At 40.9% G+C, this 25,898-nt stretch overlaps 1 protein-coding gene, 1 long non-coding RNA gene and 1 other non-coding gene across 4 annotated transcripts in view; 1 reads left to right on the plus strand and 2 right to left on the minus strand.

Annotated features, from left to right (window-relative positions):
- Window positions 1-41: 41 nt before the first annotated feature.
- Window positions 42-25,898, plus strand: part of LOC104845924 (uncharacterized) — an 84,527-nt gene continuing 58,670 nt past the window's right edge. Inside the window, exon 1 of one of the 2 annotated variants that reach the window (XR_010318725.1) lies at window positions 42-3,379. This is a non-coding gene — a long non-coding RNA (uncharacterized LOC104845924). The remainder of the gene's footprint in view (window positions 3,380-25,898) is intronic. The other variant, XR_010318724.1, reaches the window with a different exon arrangement.
- EPCIP (exosomal polycystin 1 interacting protein) overlaps window positions 16,277-25,898 on the minus strand; it is a 29,431-nt gene continuing 19,809 nt past the window's right edge. Inside the window, exon 3 of the mRNA XM_064273194.1 lies at window positions 16,277-24,944. Coding sequence (XP_064129264.1) covers window positions 24,221-24,922 — 702 coding nt within the window. The 5' untranslated portion in view covers window positions 24,923-24,944 and the 3' untranslated portion in view covers window positions 16,277-24,220. The remainder of the gene's footprint in view (window positions 24,945-25,898) is intronic.
- Window positions 19,622-19,728, minus strand: LOC111750749 (U6 spliceosomal RNA). The gene has a single exon (XR_002785832.1). It is a non-coding gene; the product is annotated as a U6 spliceosomal RNA (small nuclear RNA).

Raw genomic sequence — 25,898 nt, forward strand, 5'->3', positions numbered from 1 at the left:
CGGGGCTGCGTCTTCCCTCCTGCTACCGCGCGCCGCCCAGTGCGCATGCGCCCGCGCTCACACTCACCCTCAAGTACTTGGGGGCGGGCCGCGCGCCTCTCGCGAGAACGTTATCTCATAGCGCTGCCCCCTATCGGCCTGGACGACTATTAGCAGAGAACTTTGGGACTCTAGGTGGTGGCTCCGTGACTGTCCGATAGGTCACAGAGAGGACCATAGAGACGAGAGGAAAGAGTACGTTCGGCCGTCCCTCGGCGGCGTCCCTGCAGTGTGTATTCCGCACTTACGCAGTGCAGTCACGTGAGGAAACCTCCCGCCAAGGGCTGGGAGGTGCGAATAGAGGAGGAGGCGGGGAGGAGCCAGAGGAGCACCTGACATTGGTGAGGTAAAGTCAGGTTCTAGGGTTGGAATACTCGTCTCGAAACTGTGACTTTGATAATTATTAGTAGTTCTATTTGGGGTTTATTGAGTAATACTTCGTATTTCTGCACCTTTGTCACAGACTGAGTTTCATTTATGATGAAATGTTACCTGGTGAAATCCCCCCCTTATAACGAAAGCAATAATGTTCTACTGTTTTTCCCAGAATGCCAACTTTGCTAGCAGTTACATGACTAAATACGATCCGAAGCGTAGCCAGTTTCAGAAACAAATAGAAGGAAAATAGACATGGGGGTGAGAATGGTGGCAGACTTAAGGTTTGCGTCACAGAGTTACAATCTTAGCTGGGAAGACTTTAGCAGGGTAACTGCTTCTGAGGTTGAAGTCACACGCTTCCCCCATTGCATCACCAAACTTGGAGCCTTCTCCTTTGCGTGTGCGTGTACATGTGAATACATTTTTATGTTTCAAAATTCAAAAGGTACAAAGGTCATTTAGGGTAGTGGAAAAAGTCTACTCGTGTTTACAAGCCTTCCAGTTCACCTCTTCGGAGGCAATGTTATCAGTTTCTTAGGATCCTTCCGAGAGATTTTATGAACATAAAAGCAAATAAATATGTATACTTTTCATGCACTCCCCCCTTTAGACGGAGATGTTGTATAAACGGTGCATTTTTAGCATCGGTCCCGGTCTGTATATTATTGACTCGATCTTTTACCCAGCTGCATAATGATTTGTTGTCAGAATGTACCATGATTTAACTAGTCTCATAAAAATGGCTATTTAGGTTATTTCCAGCCTTGCTGTAATAATCAATGCTACAATGAACTAGAATTGGAATTGCTGGGTCATAAGTTATGCATTCATAATTTTGCTAGTTCTCATTTGTTCTTGCTACAAGTTGTGCCAATTTGTATTCTTACCAGCAAAGTATCTGAGTGCCTGCTTGCCACCTCCATCCCATTAAAATTTCAGTGAGATTTAAGTTGCAGGTTGAGGTGGAAGATCCCAGGCCCACCAAGAATGTCTGTTTCATACACATCTTCTTCTTGTCTCTGGTTGTCTTTGATGGGATTTAAAACTTGCCCACCTAGGACCCAGTTTTGGAAACTAGAAACATGATCTGGGCTGAGAAAAAAAAGACTTCCCTCCAGTAAATAACTGACTTACTTTCTACTCACATTCCTCTCAGTCCTCATGTTCTGGCTGTTCAGCATCGATTTCAGTTCTTATTCCAAAAGATTGTTGCATAGTGAAATTGAGCTCCCATTTCCACCATTGACAATTTGAATTGTGCCTGGTCAGCCTCCAGACACCTGAGCCCAGAGATGGATTTGCAGTGAAAATTAAGGTAGAAGGAGCAAAGATAAAGTCCAGAAGCAGAATATATTTGTATTTTGACCTAAAACTTCAAAAAAAATCTCCCACTGTAAACCCCAAAACTATTGCCCTGAAATAATCTTTAAACCTTAAACCAAAAATATCCCCTGAAGTCTTCTTAAAACCAAACAACAGTTTAGCTTAACTAGTAAAGAATGTCTGCCTTGAACATAGTGCTCTTTTAAGAACTATATGAAATCAAATTGACAACAGCAACTCGAAAGATTAGATGGAAAATTTAGGGAGCATTGAGTTTATGTTAACAGTTGAAGGACAGTTCGGTAAAGGAGGGTGACAAAAGTTCCACAACCTGAAGAATGTAATCATTTTCACTAAATTGTACATGTCGAAATTGTTTATTGGTGTCTGTTCTGCTGTATATATTCTTACCATCAACAAAATTAAATTATTTTTTAAAAATCTCCTGCTGTAAAAGACTGGTGATTAATGTGGAAAATAGATAGAGGGGGAAACCCTTGTTATTTTAAAGAGATCCAAAATATTAAGACAACAAATGTATTTATAACTTTGCCAGTCTACTTATTCAGATAATTAAAGAGCAGAGTTAAACACTTAAAAATTACTTTGTCACCCAACCAAGCCAAAGATTCTTCCAACAGAGGTTGTAGACCTTGTGGAAATTAAATTCCTGAAATTGAATAACTTAGCCCTGAATAAATTAACCCTGATGGTGCAGAGGCTAAGAGCTCAATGGCTAACCAAAAGGTTGGCAGTTTGAATCCTCCAGTCACTCCTTGTAAACCCTATGGGGCAGTTCTACTCTGTCCTGGAGGGTCACTAAGAGTTGGAATTGACTCAGTGGCAATGGGTTTGGCTTTGTTTGGTTTTATATTATCAGACAATAATTACTTCATAAAGGATTTCTGTGTTTTGAGTGTTAAACTAATATGTTTAATGAATATAGTATGTCATCACCAACTTACATTGGACTGACATTAGTATTCTGGGAAGGCAAAAACTCGTGCAAAGCGTCAACCAGTTTTTCAAATCAATAAGTTGAGTTCTTTCTAAAAAGTCGTCTTTTCAAACAACTATTCAGATTACTTTCTTTCACCAAATTGTGACTTCACAAGGATTAGCTGACCCATAAATTCAGATAAAATAGGCATATCTGTTTCGTTTGCCAACTCAGTCTAGAGTGGTTACCAAATGCAGATCTATGAACAAGTGAAAGGAGCAGCGTAAAGACAGTCTGTCAGAATAGAGTAGTCAGATATCCTTTTTCAGAAAGAAGGGTCCTTTATTCTGAGATTACGTCATTCCTTCTGTTTTGATGTTAAGATGCTAACATTTCTTTTATGAAATGTTGACAGTGTATGGTAGTGTTATAATGTCCTTATTTGGCAAACTAAATAGTGAGAGTATGAGTCCTCTCAGATTTTTTATTTTATTTTTTTAAATTTTACTTGGCAGGTAAAATCTAATTGTCTGAAAATTGTCTGGGAATCCCTTATATAGGATTTTTTTTTTTCCTTTCTAAAACTATAGCTCTGGACATCTCAATAATCCTAGTCTGGAAAAAAAGCTGAAGACATTGCCTAAATTTCTTTAGACCTTGCCTTGCTGACGGCAGTTCTTTATTCACTTCAAGTAGAATGTAAGTTTCATAAGGGAAGAGATTTCTATGTTTTGTTCACTGCTGATTTCACAGCACCTAGAATAGCTACTGGCCCACTGTAGACACTCAATAAATATTTGTTACTGAATGGTATCGGACATTATCTTTATTAATTTTCACTAGTGATCAGTGTTTTACCTTCTGCTGATACAAAAGTTTCCTGGGTGGTACAAGCGGTTTTGATCGGCTGCTAACCAAAAGGCTGGTGGTTCGAACCCACCCAGCAGCTGTGCAGAGAAAGTACTGGCAAACTGCTTCTGATTACAGCCAAGAAAACCTTGTGGAGCAGTTCTACTCGGTAACGTATGGGGTCACCATGAGTTGGAATCGACAATAGCAATGGGTTTTCTCTCTCTCTCTTTTTTTTTTTTTTAGGTATGATGATATAAGTTAACATTTTCTGCAGCTCTCATCCCTCTATTCTCAAAACACAATCTCAATGTTATAAATTACTAAGGCAGATTAGTTCTTAAAGTAGTAATAGACACCTTTCAGTGTAGCACCCAGCCTAAAATGCACCCCCTCTGCCTTTGGGAACTGCCTTCAGTAGGCTGGATGTCTGGTTGTGGTATCTGGATTGGGTGAAGGGGGGCACCTTATCCAAAGTGAATCTATCAGATTCTCCCAAGAATTTGCACTTAAGATAGTAAGACGATGAATCCCTGCTTCTGGCTGGAATTGCAATGAGCTCAAACACCGTAGGAAAGCCATAAATTACCGTGTCAACTCCGGAGCTGAGAGAACTACTCAGTGAACCAGGAGAGAGAAACAAGCAGATATGCCAGAAGGCAGAAGATTCTGGCACCTTTCTGCGTCCTTTACCCACGACTCTTCCTGGGCCAGGTCTCTCTTCCTGTCTGTGGGTTCCCTTTGATACTCCCTGGGGTCCTTATCATACATTCCTTGTTGTTTTGCTGGTGTTGTTGATGATGTTTTATTGTGTGTGTCTGTGTTTGCTTAAAGCAATGCAAGCTTGTTTCCATTGCCTAGTACCAAAGAGTTTCAATTAATCCAAGAGTTAATTTCATCAGTGAAAATTATATGATTGTAAAAGTGAAATAAAATAAGGCTTACCAGCGTAATAACTCGTTGTTATAGGGTTTGAGTATGTGTTTTTTTCTTTTTTTTTTTTTTTTATGATATGCCCATAGATGTCCTGACTGGAGCACTGGTGGTACAGTGGTTAAGAGCTCGGCAGCTAACCAAAAGGTTGGCAACTCAAATCCACCAGCTGCTCCTTGGAAACTCTATGGCGCAGTTCTACTCTGTCTTATAGGGCTGCTATGAGTCAGAATGGACTCAATGGCAACAAGTTTCCTTTTTTTTTTTTTGGTTTTATCCTCACTGGCGCTTAAGCAGTGCGAAAATGAGGTAAGCTCTTTGCCTTGCAAGTATGTAGTAAAGAAAGATGAATTTCTCCATCTAAAAAAACAAAAATTCTCCATCTACAATATATAAATGATCCTAGCTGAAAATGTTAGAAAATGTCTACATTATCTCAAATTTCAATGAAATTTAGCCATTGGTTATAATTCAGTGAGATCATCTTTTCTATCAAACCATTCTCATTGATGGAATCCATCTGTAAAAGATTCAAGGGTTCTTTTTTTTAATTTTTATTGTGCTTTAAGTGAAAGTTTACAAATCAAGTCAGTCTCTCACGCAAAAGTTTATATACACCTTGCTAGGTACTCCTAGTTGCTCTCCCCATAATGAGATGGCACACTCCTTCTCTCTATCCTGTATTCCCTGTGTCCATTCAGCCAGTTTCTGTCTCCCTCTGCCTTCTCATCTCCCCTCCAAATAGGAGCTTCCCAAATAGTCTCATGTGTCTACTTGAGTCAAGAAATTCACTTCTCGCCAGTATCACTTTCTGTCTTATAGTCCAGCCCAATCGCTGTCTGAAGAGTTGGCTTTGGGAATGGTTCCAGACTTGGGCTAACAGAAGGTCTGGGGACCATGACCTCTGGGGTCCTTCCAGTCTCAGTCAGACCATTAAGTCTGGTCTTTTTACCAGAATTTGAGGTCTGCATCCCACTGCTCTCCTTCCTCAGGGATTCTCTGTTGTGTTCCCTGTCAGGGCTGTCATCGGTTGTAGCCAGGCACCATCTAGTTCTTCTGGTCTCAGGCTGATGTAGTCTCTGATTTATGTGACCCTTTCTGTCTCTTGGGCTCAAAATTACCTTGTGTCTTTGGTGTTCTTCATTCTCATTTGCTCCAGGTGGGTTGGGACTAATTGATGCAAAAAGATCCAAGATTTTAAAAATTAATACTAATTTTTTTTTTTTACCACACTGATATTCCCAGTGGAGAGTGACATAGCTCTTTCAAATGTATTCACTGTTCAGCTGTAATAGTCAATCTTCATCTGAAATGGCAGTTTCTTCAACAAAAAGAAAGCTAGTGAAATTTCTTTTCTCTCTATCCAAACTGGGAGTGTCATAATAAAAGTATACAGTGAACTAGACAGATATGTTCTTTGTCCTTCTGGATCTAATCAGGTGCTAGAGACATAATAAGCAAAAATTAGTCATTAATTGTAATCACCACCACTCCTCTGTCACTTTGTTGTACTGTGGTGGCATGGGTCCTGCTGTGATGTTGGAAGCTATGCCTCCAGTATTTCAAATACACTTAATTGTGCCCTTTCAGAACCTGTACATAAACAGTGAGGCAGTTCGAACAGAACAAGGGGTTACTGTGTGTTTTAAAATCAGGAAAGGTGTGCATCAGGGTTGTATTCTTCACCATACTTACTCAACCTGTACGCTGAGCAAGTAATCCAAGAAGCTGAACTATATAAAGAAAAACAGGGCATCAGGATTGGAGGAAGACTTATTAACAACCTGCGATATGCAGATGACACAACCTTGCTTGCTGAAAGTGAAGAGAACTTAAAGCACTTACCGATGAAGATCAAAAACCACAGCCTTCAGTGTGGATTACACCTCAACAAAAAGAAAACAAAAGTCCTCACAACTGGACCAATAAGCAACATCATGGTAAATGGAGAAAAGATCGAAGTTCTTAAGGATTTCATTTTACTGGATCCACAATCAATGCCCATGGAAGTAGCAGTCAAATCAAAAGACACGTTGCATTAGACAAATCTGCTACAAAAGACTTCTTTAAAGTGTTAAAAAACAGAGATGTCACTTTGAGGACTGAGGTGTGCCTGACCCAAGCCATGGTATTTTCAATTGCCTCGTATGCATGTAAAAGCTGGACAGTGAATAAGGAAGACCGAAGAAGAATTGGTGCCTTTGAATTATGTTGTTGGTGAAGAATACTGAATATACCAGGGACTACCAGAAGAACGAACAAATCTGTCATGGAGGAAGTACAGCCAGAATGCTCCTTGGAAGTGAGAGTGGTGAGATTTTGTCTCCCATACTTTGGACATGTTATCAGAAGGGACCAGTCCCTAGAGAAGTACATCATGCTTCGTAGAGGGTCAGTAAAAAAGAGGAAGATGCTCAACGAGACGTAGTGACACAGTGGCTGCAACAATGGGCTCAAGCATGCCAACAATTGTGAGGATGGCACAAGACCTGGCAGGGTTTCATTCTGTTGTACACAGGATCACTATCGGTTGGAACCGACTTGACAGTACCTAACAACAATTGTGACTATTAAGAAGAAAACCAGCGGGCTGCTGCCCACCGCATCTTAAGAACCACAAATGTAAAATGATTGCGATTTCAATTTGAGTTAATTCTTTTCTGTGGGCCAATGACCATTTAAGTATCTGGATCATTAGAAAATGTGTAAGGTATTCTGGGATTGAGGCAGAACATTTTCCTGCAAGATGATTACAGTTAACAGCTCCAGCACGTCTCGTTAGCGAACTTTTTGAAAAACACTTCACTTCAAACAAGGATCAGTTGAAATAACTTTATCCAGTTCAATATTTTATATTACTGTGTGAAAAGAATATAATTCAGAACCGTAGTACTATGTGATTTTATATTGCGCTCACAATGGACACTTTACTGATGCAGCTGAGAACTGTACAGTCAATAAAAAAAGTAGCAATAGTTTTCCTGAAAGAACTTTCTTATCACGTCCGTTAGCTTCTGTATCATTCCTATATTATTATCTGTCCCTCTTGGGGAAAAAAATTAAAAACAGGTATAGTGTTTTTTTATAGTGTTGAAGGCAGCAGGGTTATAAGCATTCCCTCTGGGTATAAAAGGCAGAAATTTTTTTCTGTATTGTTTAGTTTTACTATTCTTGTTAGGTGTCATCTAGTTGATTCCGACTCATAGCGACCCTATCCACAACAGAATGAAACACTGCCCTGTCCTGCACCATCCTCACAATTGTTGCTATGCTTCAGCCCATTGTGGCAGCCACTGTGTAAATCCATCTCGTTGAGGGCCTTCTTCCGCTTCGCTGACCCTCCTCATTACCAAGCACGATATCCTTCTCCAGGGACTGATCCTTCCTGACAATATGTCCAAAGTATGTGAGTCTCACCATCCTTGCTTCTAAGTAGCATTCTGGTTGTGCTTCTTCCAAGACAGATTTGTTCATTCTTTTGGTATATTCAGTATTTTTTGCCAGCACCACAATTGAAAGGTGTCATTCTTCAGCCTTCCTTATTCATTGTCCAGCTTTTACATGCATATGAGACGATTGGAAATACTATGGGTCAGGCGCCCCTTAGTCCTCAAGGAGGCATTTTGCTTTTTAACACTTTAAAGGGATCTCTTGCAGCCGATTTGCCTAATGCAATGCATTTTTTGACTTCTTGACTGCTGCTTCCATAGGTTTTGATTGTAGATCCAAATAAAGTGAAATCCTTGACAACCTCAATCTTTTCTCCGTTTTTCATGATGTTGCTTATTGGCCCAGTTGTGAGGATTTTTGTTTTCTTTATGTTGAAGTATAATCCATATTGGAAACCCTGGTGGTGTAGTAGTTAAGTGCAACGGCTGCTAACCAAAGGGTCAGCAGTTCAAATCCACCAGGCACTCCTTGGAAGCTCAATGGGGCAGTTCTATTCTACTCTGTCCTATAGGGTCGCTATGAGTCGGAATCAACTCGATGGCACTGGGTTTGGGTTTTTTTTTTTGGTTATAATCCATACTGAAAGCTGTGGTCTTTGATCTTCATTAGTAAATTCTTCAAGTCCTTTTCACTTTCAGCAAGCAAGGCTGTGTCATCTGCATATTGCAGGTTGTTAATGAGTCTTCCTGCAATCCTGATGCCCTGTTCTTCATATGGTCCAGCTTCTCGGATTATTTCCTTAGCATACGGATTGAATAGGTATGGTGAAAGGATACAACTCTGAAGAATACCTTTCCTGACTTTAAACCACGCAATATCCCCTTGTTCTGTTCGAACGACTGCCTCTTGATCCATGTACAGATTCCTCATGAGCGCAATTAAGCGTTCTGGCATCCTGTTCTCCACAATGTTATCCACAATTTGTTACGATACACATAGTTGAATGCCTTTGCATAGCCAATAAAACACAGGTAAACATCTTTCTGGTATTCTCTGCTTTCAGCCAGGATCCATCCGATATCAGCAATGATATGCCTGGTTCCACGTGCTCTTCTAAATCCAGCTTGAACTTCTGGCAGTTCCCTGTCGGTATACTGCTGCAGCCTCTTTTGAATGACCTTCAGCAAAATTTTGCTTGCATGTGATAGTAATGATATTGTTCGATAACTTCCACATTCGGTTGGCTCACCTTTCTTGGAAATAGGCATAAATATGGATCTGTTCCAGACAGTTGGCCAGGTAGCTGTCTTCCAAATTTCTTGGTATAGACAAGTGAGCACTTCCAGCACCGCATCCATTTGTTGAAATATCTCAATTGGTATTCTGTCAATTCCCGGAGGCTTGTTTTTCACCAATGCCTTCAGTGCAGCTTGGATTTCTTCCTTCAGTACCATCGGTTCCTGGTCATATGTTTCCTCCTGAAATGGTTGAACGTCAACTAATTCTTTTTGGTATAGTGACTCTGTATTCCTTCCGTCTTCTTTTGATGCTTCCTGCATCATTTAATATTTTCCCTATAGAATCCTTCAGTATTGCAACTTGAGGCTTGAATTTTTTCTTTAGTTCTTTCAGCTTGAGAAATGCGGAGTGTGTTCCTCCCTTTTGGCATTCTATCTTCAGGTCTTTGCACAGGTCATCATAATAGTTTACTTTGTCTTCTCAAGCCACCCTTTGAAATCTTCTATTCAGCTCTTTTACTTCATTATTCTCGGCATAGTAGACCATATGATTGTCCGATTCAAATACCAGTCCGTTTCAGCTCACTAATGCCTAGGATATTGATGTTTGTGCATTCCATTCCACTTTTGATGATTTCGTGTTTTCCTAGATTCATACTTCGTACATTCCAGGTTCCGACTTTTGATGGATGTTTGCAGCTGTTTCTTTTTATTTTGAGTCATGCCAAATCAGCAAATGAAGGTCCTGAAAGCTTGACTCCATCCACGTCACGAAGGTCGACTCTACTTTGAGGAGGCAGCTCTTCCCCAGTCGTCTTTTGAGTGCCTTCCAACCTGAGGGGCTCATCTTCCAGCACTATATCAGATAATGTTCCGCTGCTATGCATAAGGTTTTCACTGGCTAATTCTTTTCAGAAGTGGGTTGCTGGGTCCTTCTTCCTATTGTGTCTTAGTTTGGAAGCTCAGCTGAAACCTGTCCACAATGGGTGATCCTACTGGTACTTGAATACCGGTGGCATAGCTTCCAGCATCACAGGAACACACAGCCTCCACAATATGACAAACTGACAGATGCGTGGGGTTAGTTTTACTAGAGGGCTGCAAAGTTGTACAATAAATACATGGTACAATTACAGGGGGATAAACAAAAGTTAAGAATCACATACAAGTTTCAATTTGGTAAGAACTCTAAGTGGACTTTAAGAAGTAACCTTTATCTCATTATGAAAGAACTGTGCACAGATTTTAGAAATCTAGAAAATGCAGAACTATACAAAGAAGAAAGTAAGAATCACCTATAATCTTATTACCACTATTAATTTTTGGTGCCTTTCCTTCCAGAATTTTTAAAAATAAATATTCATTTATACATTCACTCATTCTTAGTCGCTTCACCACTTGAGTGGATGACCTCCCTGGATTCTTAGCTCTTTAGCCTCCTTGCCTCCAGTAACCATCTTTACCACCCCACCTCAGCCACCTACCATAATGGTTGTACCTTGGACCTTATCCACTTAGCATTGCTTCTGAACAAGGGACTAATTTTACAGTAAGAAAAACAGTGCAATGGTCTCATTCACAGGATTTGCTAACCTTTCCATGTATCCTGTCACCCGGAAGAATCTGGTTTTATGGAACATAGGCGTGGCCTATGGAAGACTTAGCCATGGCGCCAACTGGGAGACAATGCCTTGAGAGGCTGGGATGCTGTTCAATGGATATGTTTGTTTGTTTGATGTATATGTTTTGAACCAGTAACTAATATCCTCTAGCCCGAATACACCCGTCTGGAGACCAAAGGATGGCATCTCTACCTATAACACCTGTTGGCAGGGTTCACAATCACCAGCAATAGACCACACACATGCTCACTCAGAGCATGGGAAACACTTTACTCACATAGAGAAGAGGCAGTAAGATCAGCTGGACTCCAGTCTCCCATGGCCAACAGGCTTATCCCGCATATGGCCAGTACAGGGCAGATGTTCTACATCTACCCCTTGTCTTAGTTATCTAGTGCTGCTATAACAGAAATACTACAAGTGGATGGCTTTAACAAACAGAAATTTATTCTCTCACAGTCTAGTAGGCTAGAAGTCCAAATTCAGGGTGTGAGCTCCAGGGGAAGACTTTCTCTCTCTGTTGGCTCTAGAGGAAGGTCCTTCTCATCAGTCTTCCCCTGGGCTAAGAGCTTCTCAGCAGAAGCATCTTGGGTCCAAAGGACATGTTCTGACCCCAGTGCTGCTTCATTGGTGGCATTAGGTCCCTCTGTCTCTCTGCTTGCTTCTCTCTTTTATAGCTCAAAAGAGGTGGTCTCAAGACACAACACAATCTTGTAGATTGAGCCCTGCCTCATTAACATAACTGCCACCTATCATTAATATCGTAGAGGTAGGATTTACAACATATAGAAAAATCACATCAGATGACAAGATAGTGAACAATCACACAGTACTGGCAATCATGGCCTAGCCAAATTGATACACATATTTTTGGGGGACATAATTCAATCCATGACACCCCTCTTAAGCTGTAGTACTGGAGACCCCATTCACTTCCTGCTGGGAACTGATAACAAAAGTGGGACTGGCCAGGTACCATATAGTGCCCACGCATGTACAAGAGGCAGAGAAAGTTACTGTGTGCCCAGAACAGGGGGAAGGCTTCCCCAACAAGGACAAGGAACTGGGAAAGAAAAGACAGCTCAATTCCCAGTCTTCTTATCAGAGAATGTTCTGACCCCACACCTTTACTTAGGCAGCCTGGATGGAAGGTGTAAAGGCAGACTATTCTCCCAACAAGACCTAACGGCCTACTCAAAAATACCCCTGATGACGCAGGGATTAAGTGCTATGCTACTAACCAAAGTGTTGGCAGTTCGAATCCACCAGCCACCCCTTGGAAACTCGTTGGCAGTCCTACTCTGACCCGTAGGGTCGCTATGAGTCAGAACTGACTTGATGGCAATGGGTTTATTTTGTTTTTGTGTTTTGGTACCTGAAAATTGCTAGCTTGAAAGTTTCTTTATCCAAGGGAGGAGTGCTTCTATCAGAAGACACAAAGGTTCCAAAGAACTGGGAGTTGAGTACGCATCCCAACCAATTTTGGCTTCTGAATCATCAGGGGAAAAGAAGAAGGGGTTACTCTGTGGTCTTAGTAATTGATCCTACTATCTAGGGGAAATAATGCTGCTTTTGCACAGTGGGGCAGTGAAGAACAGATCTGGAACATAGAGGATCCTTTGGGGCAGTTCCCAGTACTCCCATATCTGGTGGAAAAGATGAACGGGAGATCATGCAGTCCAACAAAGGCAGCAGTGCCAAGGGCTCAGACCCTGAGGAATAAAGGCTTGGTTTACCCCTGCAGGGCCAGAGCCTTCCTTAGCTGGTCTTCTCAGGGATAGAGAAACAAGAAATGGTAGCAGACGTAGGGAGTATAGATACTAATTATGCCTCCTGACCAGTTGCAGAAATGAGGATGGTAGGAGCCACCCTTGTGTTCTTGGTTACTCTGTTATGCCTGTCTATGTTTATATACCAGTTGTAAACATTAATCCCGCTTAAACAGGACACCAAGGCGTGACTGTGACTAATGTAGAAGACCATTGCATGTTACCTGTCGGTGGAAGCAGTGACTGTGGGGTTTTGGTCTGTGGGATTTTAGAGAGAGGGTAAGAGCATTTTTACTTGTATGAAGGATAGCTGTATTAAGTTAGGAGGACCATGTTTTTGTCACTATTGTTATTGTTTGGAAGTGTAAAAGTGGGCAGAAGGGAGTGTGTATTGATATCGAGTATCTAGGGGCAGACTGTGCTGGGTGTCATCCTTTGATACTTGGCCTTGCTCCTCACCTCCTTCTGTGCATCTTCCTGTCCTCCAAACCCAAACCAAACCCACTACAGTTGAGTCGACTCTGACTCATAGCAACCCTGTAAGACAGAGTAGAACTGTCCCGTAGGGTTTCCAAGGCTGTAATCTTTATGGAAGCAGACTGCCACATCTTCCTCCCGAGGAGCAGCTGGTGCATCTGAACTGCTGACCTTATGGTTAGCAACCAAGTGCTTTAACCGCTGTACAACCAGGACTTCGTCTTCCTGTACTACAGGGACTGCAAAGCTAAAAATCACATTTTGAAGACTCCCTTGAAGCTTGGTTTCTGGATGGGACTGATGTTCTGCCAGTTGGAGAAGCGCTGGTGTGAGACTTGGGATGCTGAAGTGAGGCAGAGGCCATCTTCCTTCTATTGTCAGAGCTGGTGAATGAGGCCATGCAATGAGGGAGTTAAAGTCAGTCATGGCCACCAGGAGTGTCAAGTCCTCTAGTCACTGACTTCTGGGCATCTCAAAGCAGTTGTGGCAATCATGGATACTCAGCTAACATTCTGTGTCAAGCCGGGACAGATTACCCAATAAGCAAGTTAAGCATATGCCTAGGTCATCAACAAAACAGGAGCACCGGTTGTCCAAAGCAGAGACCCATAGATACCAAGCAGACAGAACACAAGAAAAAGCGAGCACTGCAGTGGAAGGGAACTCTCAGGGTACTAAATGAAATCAATACCATTTTATAAATTTTGTATATGGTAACAATTATATTTTCCTTCTCATTTCAGACCAATCTGGTATAACCTCACATTCAATTCTCAGAAGAATGCACCTGCTGCACCATAATTACATGACATAATTAATCATATCATAATTATCATAATTAATGATAATGATACCTGGTCCTGGGCAAAGCGAACCAAAACGCATCTTCAGTTTGAGCATCCCCTTGTATTTGTATCACAGTCTTTGCGATCACTCTCGCCCTGTTGGGCATCAGCAGTAGCCCAATGAACTGTGAAGACGCAGCAACAAAGGATGGGAAGTGAGTGCGCAAGTTTTTAAGTATTATTTCAAGATGGGAAACAGTTGTGGAGAGATGTGAAGGGCCTGCCAACAAACATCGTAGACAAACGAATGAAATCATTTCCAGCTGCCTCATAAGTACTGTTTCTTTTGTTTATCTCAGACCTGAAGAACAAAATTACATGTTCCAAAGTAATTTTTTTACTTACTAATTTTCAAATACAAATTTTTTTGTGTTATTGCCTAAATTCGAATCTAAATTTTATTTTAGAAATTTTACTTGTTTTATAAATTCTATTTTCAATTATTCAAATTTATTTGCTATGGTAGGGCCAATTTAAAAAGTGATTTAATTTTATATCCAGGTAAAATGAAATAGCAACCAAGTGGAGCAGAAAAACTCACAGAAAATAAAAAGGATTTGTGAATCCCTAAAGAGAATTCCAAAATTAACTTCCTTTTTAAAACGTGATGAATCAGAAGAGACTTCTTCCATTGAACGCTCAGATTTAATGGGTGCAAATCGTTGTACTAGTACCGCTGTACTAGTACTAGTACCGCTGTACTAGTACTAGTACCGCTAATGGCAGTATGAATATAACAGAGTTTGTTTCAAATTCTGCATCCATCCCTTGTTGGGGTAAAAAAAAATTAATAATGGTGTAGATAGCAAAACTATTTTAGAATCTGAAATTGTCATGTGTACAGAAGTCATAACAGAAATACAGATCCTGCTCTGTGGAAGAATTTTTCTTCTAACAATATAAATTATTGGATCAAAAGAGGGCCAAGTGATTGTCAACATCACATTGGACTGTCTGAAAATTCATGTCAAAAATTTCTGGATGGTAAACAAATAAGGTTCTGTAAACAGTATATTTCTAGGGTGCCAAGCTAATGGTGAAAGTTGCAATAGGGAGTGGCTACTGTGTTCTCCATCAGTTGGCTCCGTATATTGTTTGCAAACTATTCAGTCCTAAATCATTTAATTCTCGATTTGCTACAGATAGATTTAGTGATCGGTGTAACTCGAATGTGATTGATAAACATGAAAGGAGTTCAATTCACAGAAATTGTATATTGTCATGTTTCTGCCAAAGGTGTGATTTTGGCTTCACTCATGAACTGGAGGCACAAATTAATGAAGAATGTCAGTATTGGAAAGCCGTTTTGCAATGCCGAACATGGACTATCTTTTCGAGGAAGAAATGAAGTGTTTGGGTCTCCACAAAATGGAAATTTTGGGGGTTTACTTGAACTTGTTGCTCAGGTGATGCATTTTTAGCAGGTCACATCTCAAAATATGGTAACACAGGAAATGGCAATCATCATATAAGTCTAAAACAATGTGTGAAGAATTAATAAACTTAAGTGATAAGCAGCCCTGGTGGCACAGTGATTAACAGCCCGGCTGGTAACCAAAAGTTCGGCAGTTCAAATCCACCAGTCGCTCCTTGGAGACCTTATGAGGCAGTTCTCCTCTGTCATATAGGGTAGGTATAAGTTGGAATTGACTCGATGACAATGTTATCCATTGTTAAGTGATAAATTTTCATCAACTATTTTCAGTAAAAGAAGTATAGTTTTGTAGATTCCCACTCCTGATCTTTCTAATTTAAGGCATGTGTCTCCACAGATGGAAAACCTATTGAGCAATTTATCACATTTACTAGCTTAAAAAGTCATACTAGCGAAGAAATTGCAAATCAAATATTTCACTATTTATCTGAAATTTGCAAAACTGGTTTTTCTAAGTGCAGAGCCTGGTCCTGTGACAATGCTGCCAATATATCAGAGCATTACAAAGGCATACAACACTAGTTTTAGCGTGTAATGAATATACCGTTTCCACACCATGTGCTGCACATCCACTTCATCTTGTAGAACGTAGCGCAGTAGATTTTTGAATCGTACACTCAGATTCTAGATGCCTTAGAAAGTATTGCTGAAGTCCAGACACAAAAAGGAGATACCAAAAGAGAAGCTGAAAACCTTGCCAACAAAATGGAAACGCTAGAATACTGTTTTAATGTTGGTTATGTAGAATAATATATTGTAGCATTTTGCTCAGACCAGTCAAGCTCTCCAAGATTCAGAAGTAAATTTAATGATGTGTATAGACTTCTACCAGTCATTAACAGGGTATTTACGTAATTTAAGAGAAGATTTTGAAATAATTTGAAAACACATCAAAACAAATACGCGAAATACTGATCATGAAGCAGCTCACCATCGCAGAAGCACTAGAAGGAAACACGTAAATGACAGACGTGCTTCAGAAGCGTTGTTGAATGCCAGAGATCAAATTTTCATAACCACGTACTACAGCATCACTGACACACTAGAATCTTGCACGAAAAGAGGAATGAGAGTGTATGAAGTTCTTTCATATAGATTTTCCTTCCTAAACAATGTGGATATACCTGCTGAAGAATGCGTGAGAGCATCGAAGAAATGCGTGCAGGCTCATCCCAATGACTTAAATACAGACCTTTACGGAGAAGAACAATTTCATTCTTACATGAGAACTAAGTTTACAGATTCAGGAAAGACATTTTACTCATGTAGGTACATATGATTCCATAGTAGAAGATAAAATACAATGCGTATTTCCCAGTGTTCAATTGCTTTATGCATATTCCTAACTTTAATAATCACAAACTGCACAACAGAATGCTCATTTTTGTCCCTAAATAGACTCAAAACCCTTCACTGTACAATGATGATTCAAGAAGGACTTGATTCATTATCCTTGTTATGTATGGAAGTGGATATTGTTTGCAGCTTAATTGTGATGATATCACTAAAGAACTCGTAAGAGCAAAATATAGAAAGGAATATTTTCTTATAACGTGTGAAAGACTTACCTAAAAATATAGTTGTCATGGATTGAATTGTTTCCGCCCAAAATATGTGTCAACCTGATTAGGCCATGATTCTCGGTATTGCCTCTTATCCTCCATTTTGTGATTGTAATTTTATGTTAAAGAGGATTAGGGTGGGATTGTAACACCATTACTAAAGTCACATCCCTGATCCAGACAGGAGCTGCCCACATGGTCTCATGTGTCTACTTGATCCAAGAAGTTCACTCTTCAGCAGTATCATTTTCTATCCCATAGTCCAGTCCAATCCCTGTCTGAAGAGTTGGCTTCGAGAATGGTTCCTGTCTTGGGCTAACAGAAGGTTTGGGGACCATGACCTCTGGGGTCTTTCTAGTCTCAGTCAGACCATTAAGGCTGGTCTTTTTACAAGAATTTGGAGTCTGCATCTCACTGCTCTCCTGCTCCCTCAGGGGTTCTCTGTTGTGTTCCCTATCAGGGCGGTCATCGCTTGTAGCTGGGCAACGCACCACCGTTTATCTTACAAGAGATAAAAAGAAAGGGAAGCTAGCAGAGAAAGGGGGACCTCCTACCCCCAAGAAAGCAGTGACGGGAGCAGAACGCATCCTTTGGACCCTTGATTCCTGCAAGGAGAAGCTCCTACTCTGAGGGAAGATGGATGAGAAGGCCAGCAGAGAGAAAGCCCTTTCCTGGAGCTGACACCCTGAATTTGACTTTTAGCCTACTTTACTGTGAAGAAATAAATTTCTCTTTGTTAAAGCCGCCCATCTGTGGCATTTCTGTTATAGCAGCACTAGATGACTAAGACAGTAGTATTTTGTTGTAATATTTATTTTCTGGTCGCTACATTTCTTTTATGACATCTTTTCGTTTGTTCATTTATAATTACAACATTTGTTATGAAACAAGAATCAAAATTGAAGTATGAGCTGTTTAAAGCAAAACTGGTGAGAGTCAGTTTGGACTTTCTGACCCTGGTGCAGCAGTGTGCCCTTCAGCTGATTAGTGCAGTGGCAGCCCCGACTTCTATTCCTCCAGCCCTTCCTGTGATTTTGTAAGCAGCTAACCCCTGGTGTTTAAGCCTTCTCTGCTCAACATACATAGCCAAAAAAACCAAATCCGTTGCCGTGCAGTCAATTCCAACTCATAGTGACGCATAGGACAGAGTAGAACTGCCCCATAGGGTTTCCAAGGTGTGGCTGGTGGATTCAAACTGCCAGTGTTTCAGTTAACAGCTGTAGCACTTAACCACTGCGCCACCAGGGTTTCTGATACAGCGTCTATCTGTAGTAATGTTTTGTGTATTTTTAAACTAGATGGTATCGTATTCTATGTGCCGTTTTATAATGTGCTTCATTGCTTTCAGTTAGGTGTTTGCAGGTCTTATAAATGCATATAAATACACCTCATTTCTTTTTTCCAACTTTTTATTTTGGAAAACGTCAAATGTATAAAAAAGCAAGAATAGGACAATGAACATCCATATACCCATCACCTGGGCTCAACAACTGTTAATATTTTGCTACTTTCTCTCTCTCTCTTTGCTGAGCCTTCTGAGAGTTACACGCAGACATCACGATGTTGTTGTTAGGTGCCTTCAAGTCGGTTCCGACTCATAGCAACCCTGTGTACAACAGAAGGAAACACTATCCAGTACTGTGCCATCCTCGCAATTGTCGCTACACCTGAGCCCATTGCTTCAGCCACAGTGTCAGTCCATCTTGTTGAGGGTCTTCCTCTTTTTCACTGACCCTCTACTTTACCAAGCATGATGTTCTTCTCCAGGGACTGGCTCTCCTGACAACATGTCCAAAGTATGTGAGATGAAGTCTTGCCATCCTTGCTTCTGAGAAACATTCTGGCTGTACTTCTTCCAAGACACTCTCATTATCTATAGCCAGTCCATATTCAAGTTTCCCCAATGGCCCCAATAATGTCATGATTTCTTGGCAGTTTTTTTTTTTTTTTAACTAATAGTGTTTATCTTTTTTGTTTAAAAAATAAACATGAAATAGATGTGACAAAATGTTCCTATTTTTCAGTTCTGGGTGGTAATTATATGAGTGTTAGTTATGGTATTTATTCTTTTGCAAACATTACTGAAGTATGCTATGCATACAGAAATGTGCACTTATTCTAAGTGAACGGCTAAATGAATTTTTACTAATGACGTGTATGTATGTGTGGAGGTGTTTCTTTATGGTGAATACAGAGAAGTGAAATTGCTGGCTTCTAGGCTCTGTGCATTTTCAGGGAGTCCCAAAATGTACTTCAAAATGGTTGTACCAGTTTACTCTCCCATGGATAGTGTATGAGAGAGCATCTGTTTACTTACAGGCATGACAAAACTTGCTATCAACTAACTTAATTTTTTGCCAACCTACTTGATGAAATATCTATTGTATTTTTCTTATTAGAGATGATTCTTTTAAATTTTGTTATTGGCTATTTGGGTTTCATCTCATGAGAACTATGTGTTTATTATTTTTCTCTTTTTCTGTTAGCTTGTTAGTCTTTTTCTTTTTGTCTCCCATATTTTTAAGTTGTTCTGTGGTGTCATTTTAATGTTATCTAACTTAACATTATGATGCTTGTTGTGGGGTGAGGCTGTAACTTTAAGCAGTGGGCAGTTCTAGCATCTTATTTATTTACGTGAAAATACTCTTATTGGGTTTTTCCTATTACCGATGTTATAGTGTCAGTGTATTTATTTATTTGTTTTTTTTTATTGTGCTTTAGGTTAAAGTTAACAGCTCAAGTTAATTTCTCATGCAAAAATTTATACTCATGTTGTTACGTGACAGTTGCAATCTCTACAACGTGACAGCACAATCCCCCTAAAAATATGGAACACTTCAGGAATTTGTGTGTCATCCTTGTGCAGGGGCCATGCTAATCTTCTCTGTATCATTCCGAGTTTAGTACATGTGCTGCCGAACTGAACACGGTGTGTTTATTTTTTTTTAATTTAGAAAATTCAGCTACTCAAGAAGTAGAAAATAAAAATTGCTTCTAATCCCATCGCCCAGATACAATACTGCTATTGTTATAGTGCAGATCCTTCACCCCGACGCCATTTATTGAATTATTTTCCTTTTTTCCAGAGGTTTGTGATTTTAACCTTACCATATACTAATCTTTTTTAAAACTGAGAGTCTGTTTGTAAGCGATCCCTACTGCTTTATCTGTTTGTCTGTGTGTTATTGTGCCTGTACTTACATCGGTGTGGCTTTATGACACCCTCTCTTGCTCTGCAGAGCCAACTCACCCTTACTGCTTCTGTAGAGTTTAGATTGGCTACACAGGACTTGTATGTCAGTCTGAGCTGTGACTGGGTTCTCTGTTAAATTTAGAATAAATTAAAAATCAGAATAAAGAGCAGGCTCAGCATAAAACAAAAAGACTTCTCATTGCTTTTGTTGTAAGAAATCAAAACAGATTTACAAACATCCTCCCGTAAATTCTGGGCAGAGGGAGATCCTGAAATTATTAGTGAGCAAGCCTGGGAAACGGAAATTGACTGTCCAGATCCCATTTTTACTAATTTAATGTGTGTAAAATGTTATTAATATCTCTTTTCTTTCTTCCCTGCTTTGTTTCTTCCTTCTTTTCAGGGGCTTTCACAGATTCGCTCAGGAGTTTTAACCCCTAACTCACTTTTCCTCACAGGCATTAAGTTCCTCTATCCCTCCTTCTTCCACCTTAGGGGCTTTCAGGACCATTAACTCCTGATGTTGAGGAGTGGGCTGCTGAATGCAGGATGGATGCAGAGCCCTAAAGTTGCCACTGATGGTTCTGGCAGGTGAGGAAGTTGGCCATGTCAATACTGCACGTGGCCCTCCACACCCTACACTTATTGTCTTGGCTCCGCTCCTTCAGTGGTTCTTTCCCTCATAGTAGGAAGGGACTCTTTCAGCTGCGGTGTGCACTCTGAGTTTACCACAACCCTCACCGCTCACTGTTGTCCCAACCCTTAGGCTAAGCCCAGAGGCCCTTTGTCCCCACATCTCTGCTGTGGGTCCTCTGTCACCTATTTATCCCACAACAGCACAGCCGGAACCACATTTTCAATCCAGAAACCTAGAAACCTCAGGCTGGGCTTTTAACTAAATTAGCTTTTCTCTTCTGTTGACGTAAATCCCATTGACCTGTAATTATTTCTTATAAGAATCACTTGAAACATATGTGAAAGGGCTTTAGAACTATTAAAACCTACCAAATGGAAGATATTTATAATAGGCACATAATTTCTAACATCATTTAATTTTACATTTTATTAATAAAAATCCATTATAATTCAATTGTTGCATTTCCAGGACTAAACCAAAAAACAAACAAACAAACAAAAACCATTGCCATCAATTTAATTCTAACTCTTAGCGACCCTATAGGACAGAGTAGAACTGCCCCTAGGGCTTCTAAGTAGTGGCTGGTGAATTCAAACTGCCAACCTTTTGGTTAGCAGACAAGCTCTTAACCACTGTGCCACCAGGGCTCCATTTTCAGTACTAAAAACCAAAAAACCAAACTGGTTGCCATCGAGTCGATTCTGACTAGTAGCGATCCTATAGGATAAAGTAGAACGGCCCCATAGAGTTTCCAAGGAATGCCTGGTGGACTTGAACTGCTGACCTTTTGGTTAACAGCCATAGAACTTAACCACTACACCACCAGGGTTTCCATTTTCAGTACTAAGTACTACAGGACAGTAAATCTATTTATTTATTGATCTTTTCACTTATTTCCTTTCTGCCTTCCTTTCTCCACCACCCTTTTCCTTATTTGCCTTTTTCTGTCACTTTAAATCTTACCTCTGAAGTACAGTGTCAGTAATGAGGTCATTACATTTTTCTATTAAAATTTATACTTCAATTTTTTTTTCAAGTTTTGGCCTAATTTAAACACTGACATTATGGATTCATGTTAATTGGCCTGAATGGTCAAATCCCCCACCAATTAAGCAAATATTGAAATTTCATGTTATTTTAGTTATCCTGCGTTATGGATAGAAGTCCCTAGGTAGTGCAAATGGTTAAGCACTTCGCTACTAACCGGAAGATTGGCAGTTCAAACCCACCCAGAGATACCTCAGTAGAAGGGCTTGGCAATCTGTTGAAAGGTCATAGCCATGAAAACCCTATGGAGGGCAGTTCTACTCTGATGCTCACGGGGTCGCCATGAGTTGAAGTCCATTCAACGGCAACTGGTTTGGCTTTTGGTTTATGTTAAAGGTAAGACAGAAAATATGGTGAATGTGATCCAAAGTCATCAACCCTAGGACATCTTGTCATTTCATAAGAAAACTATTTCTTATCATTATGGTGCCATAAAGGTACAGTGGTGTTTCAACTTCGTGGCACCCTAAGTTTAGATATTTGCACCACAACTATCATGTATTTTTTAGATTCCACCTTAGTGGTAAGTTGACTCTCTGTGTGGCAAAATTTTCTTTGTTCAATAATGAGTCAATCTAATTAAAAAAAAATCACATTGCTTTGGTTCCTTTTATTGGCACATATAAAACCATTCTATGTTAACCACACACACATATCATTTAACACATATCATCTTAAACTTCCAAGTGGACTGAGCTGTAAAAGTTCTTTTGTTAATTATTGATTAGTAATTTGAGCATTTTTATCTATAAGAATAATGTTATAAATGATTATCAGATTCCCAGATTAGCCCAGAAAAGTCTATTTAGCCCCTACTTGTCATTATGTGTTGGAATCAGCTTGACGGCAATAGGTCTGTTTTTTTATTTTATTTTGTTTCTGGTCGTTAACAGGAGCCCTGGTGGTGCAGTGGTTAAGGGCTCACTGCTAACTAAAAAGGTTGGCACTTTGAATCCACCAGCTCCTCCTTGGAAACCCTATGGGGCAATTCTGCTCTGTCCTATAGCTGCTATGAGTTGGAATTGACTCTACAGCAACAGGTTTGGGGTTTTTTTTTGTTTGTTAAACATAGTTCTAATGATGTCAATCTAAGTTTTGATTTCTAGAGCAAGGGAAAAGGAGGAGAAGGGGGATGAAGAAGTGAGAGGAGAAATAGAGGATGTGGTGTAGTGGGGAAGGAGACAGAAGAAAGCAAAGAAAGAAAAGGACGTGGAAGAGAGGGGCTAGAAGAGAAGGAAACTTTGCCTGTGTTCAGACCTTGCTCTAAGCAAAATTTTGAGATATATGCAATTATTTTTTTGTGTCCTCCAATTTCCATTTCTGGATACCCCTCCTTGGGACCCTAGTGCCCTCATTTGGTCCTAGGGATCTACCCTATCCATGCGTGTCCTACCTCCCATGCACACACTTTCATACTCAACAAACATACTCTCAAAACTCCTGTTTCTCAGTGCTTCTATTCTTGGTAGTATTAGGAAGATATCGGTCTAAGAGAACCTAATCGTTTTGTGGAATTCACGGTTCCTATACCTCTGAAACCTATCAGTCTGCTGAGGAGCGTTCCAGGCAATGTGACAGAATGAAGCAGGAAAAAAACGAAGGCAGGGATTTAAAGGAAGATCCCTCTGGGGAACAGGCCCATGCCTTTCTCAGGATCGTCCCCTGCATTTAGCTCTGTAAGCAGTTCCTGGTGTGTATTGCTTTCTCTACTTCTGGTCTGACATTTCTCCATGGGCTACCAGTTACAAAGACCTAGCCTACATCTGGCATTCAATATATGCTTCTGGACTGGATCCTTGGGGTTTGGTGGTTTCTTTATGTTTTGTTTTTCAAAACAGCTCCCGTGGTTGGAGTAGAGAGGGCTGCCCATTTGTATATGTGGCTCTTCTGTGAATGGGGGGGTGTCATGGATTGAATTGTGTCCTCTAAAAATGTGTGTCAACTTGACGAGACCATGATTCCCAGTATTGTGTGATTGTCCTCGATTTTGTCATCTGATGTGATTTTCCTGTATTTTGTAAATCCTACTCTCTGATGTTAATGAGGCAGAATTAGAGGCAATTATGTTAATGAGGCAGGACTCAATCTACAGGATTAGGTTGTATCTTGAGCCAGTATCTTTTGAGATACAAAAGAGAGAATAGAACAGAGAGGAGAGGGGCCTCATATCACGAAGAAAGCAGCGCCAGGAGCATAGCTCACCCTCTGAACCTGAGGTCCTTGTGCTGAGAAGCTCCTAGACCAGGGGAGGATTGATGACAAGGACCTTCCCCCAGACCTGTCAAGGAGAGAAACTTTTTCCCTGGAACCGGCATGCTTAATTGTGACTTCTAGCCTCCTCGACTGTGAGATAATAAATTTCTTGTTTGTTAAAGCCATCCACAGGTGGTATTTCTGTTATAGCAGCACTAGATGACTAAGACATGGGGTGGGGAGGATACAGTTGTGGGTAGAGGTACCTATCTTGTGACCTTATTCCCAGATTCCTTGTTCCCATTGTCCATAGTTTGCCAAGCTCCCAGTGGTTGAACATAGTCACAATGTTAGTAAATGAAGGTGACAACATAGCTTTTGTTGCTTGGAATTGGGACGGATTTAAAGTAAGGAAAGTAGGGAAAGTTGTTGGCGGTGCTGGCAACGTTTGCAATACTGTATGACTTTAAGGACGATTCCCTGTTGAAAAGAGCCATGTCTAAGAATGAGATATACATACATGTTGGCCAGTCTTTGTGCAAGGACACGGGCTTTTCTTTGGATTCGCTCTCTCCACCGCTGTGGATGAGTAAACTCTGCTCTGGTAACGGATGCTTGGCTTCTGCGTTGATGCGAAGCCTCTTCAGACCCCAAATAGCCAGGTATTCAGGGGGGAGAGTGTTTGTACTGCACAGAGAAAGCTTTAGGTCCTGGACCAGGGTGAAGTTCAGCAGGAGGCCCAGCGCAGACGTATCTGTGAACCAGATGGTGAGATGGCCATGGTAGCTGGTCTTCTCTGCGGAGAGGGGCAGGATGGTTTTACAGCTGCACACCAGGTTGGCCAAGCTGTAGTCACAGTCCCGGATGTCTGCAGAGCAGCTGCAGTTCCGAATGGTGTTTTCCTTTGTGAAGATCAGAGTGCTGTTCTTCTGACCTTTCGTGAAGTGGCCGAATGCAAGGATGCCCAGGGCAATGACCAGCAGGAGACAGCGCCTGGAAGGTGGTGCCATTTTTGTCTCAGTGGGGGCAGCGTGTTCGTGTCTCTCCTGCATGAACTGGTTTGTTGAGACTCACCTGAAAGAAAATATGCAGCTTTGTTATCACAGCCTCTCATTAGAAACACACAGCCTGAACCAATGTCACAAAACAATATACGTATTGATTAATGAGAAGCTAATTTGCTCTGTAAACGTTCATCTAAAGCACAATTAAAAATAAAATCTAAACAACAATAAAAAAAAGAAACACAGCCTACAGAAAAGGAACCCCTAAATAACAAATCTACCACCCCCCATCTGCCAGTTTGTCATACTGTGGTGGCTTGTGTGTTACTGTGATGGTAGTATTTCCAATACCAGCAGAGTCCACCCATGGTGGACAAGTTTCGGCAGCGATTCCAGACTAAGACAGACCAGGAAGAAGGGCCTGGTGATTTACTCCCAGAAATTAGCCAATGAAAACGCTATGGATGACAACAGACCATTGTCTGACTTACTTGCCGTGGACACATCTTCAGGAAAGACCAGTCGATGGAGGAGGACATCATGTTTGGTGAAGTAGAGGGCCAACAAGGGCAACAGAGACCCTCGGTGAGACAGATTGGCAAAACAGCCACAAAGATGGACTCAGTAATCAAAATGCCAATGATCATGAGGATGACTGAGGACCAGGCAACATTTCTTTCTGTTGTACATGAGTCAGACTTGGGCAATGCTTGGAGCCCAAGCACAGGGAGTGCTATTTTCCCTGAGCCACGGCAAAACCCCCGAACTCTACTATATGAGCACAGAACTCCCAGTGGTGTCAGCTGACCGTGAGCATGCCAGCGCAGGAGTGAGGTCGAGTGCCAGACCGGAGGCTGACGGCATCCTATCCGTGGGGAGGGATGTGGAGTTATTTGAGTGGGCACATCCTCCAAACATCCAATTACTAGTACTTAGGACTTGTGAACCCCTGAAACAGTACGCACCCTTCTCCCCCTCCGTATCTGACTTCCTGGAATTCAGGACAAATTGTTCCTTGTTGGAT

This window comes from Loxodonta africana, chromosome 20, assembly GCF_030014295.1.
Source record: "Loxodonta africana isolate mLoxAfr1 chromosome 20, mLoxAfr1.hap2, whole genome shotgun sequence".
In the NCBI taxonomy this organism is placed as follows: Eukaryota; Metazoa; Chordata; class Mammalia; order Proboscidea; family Elephantidae; genus Loxodonta; species Loxodonta africana.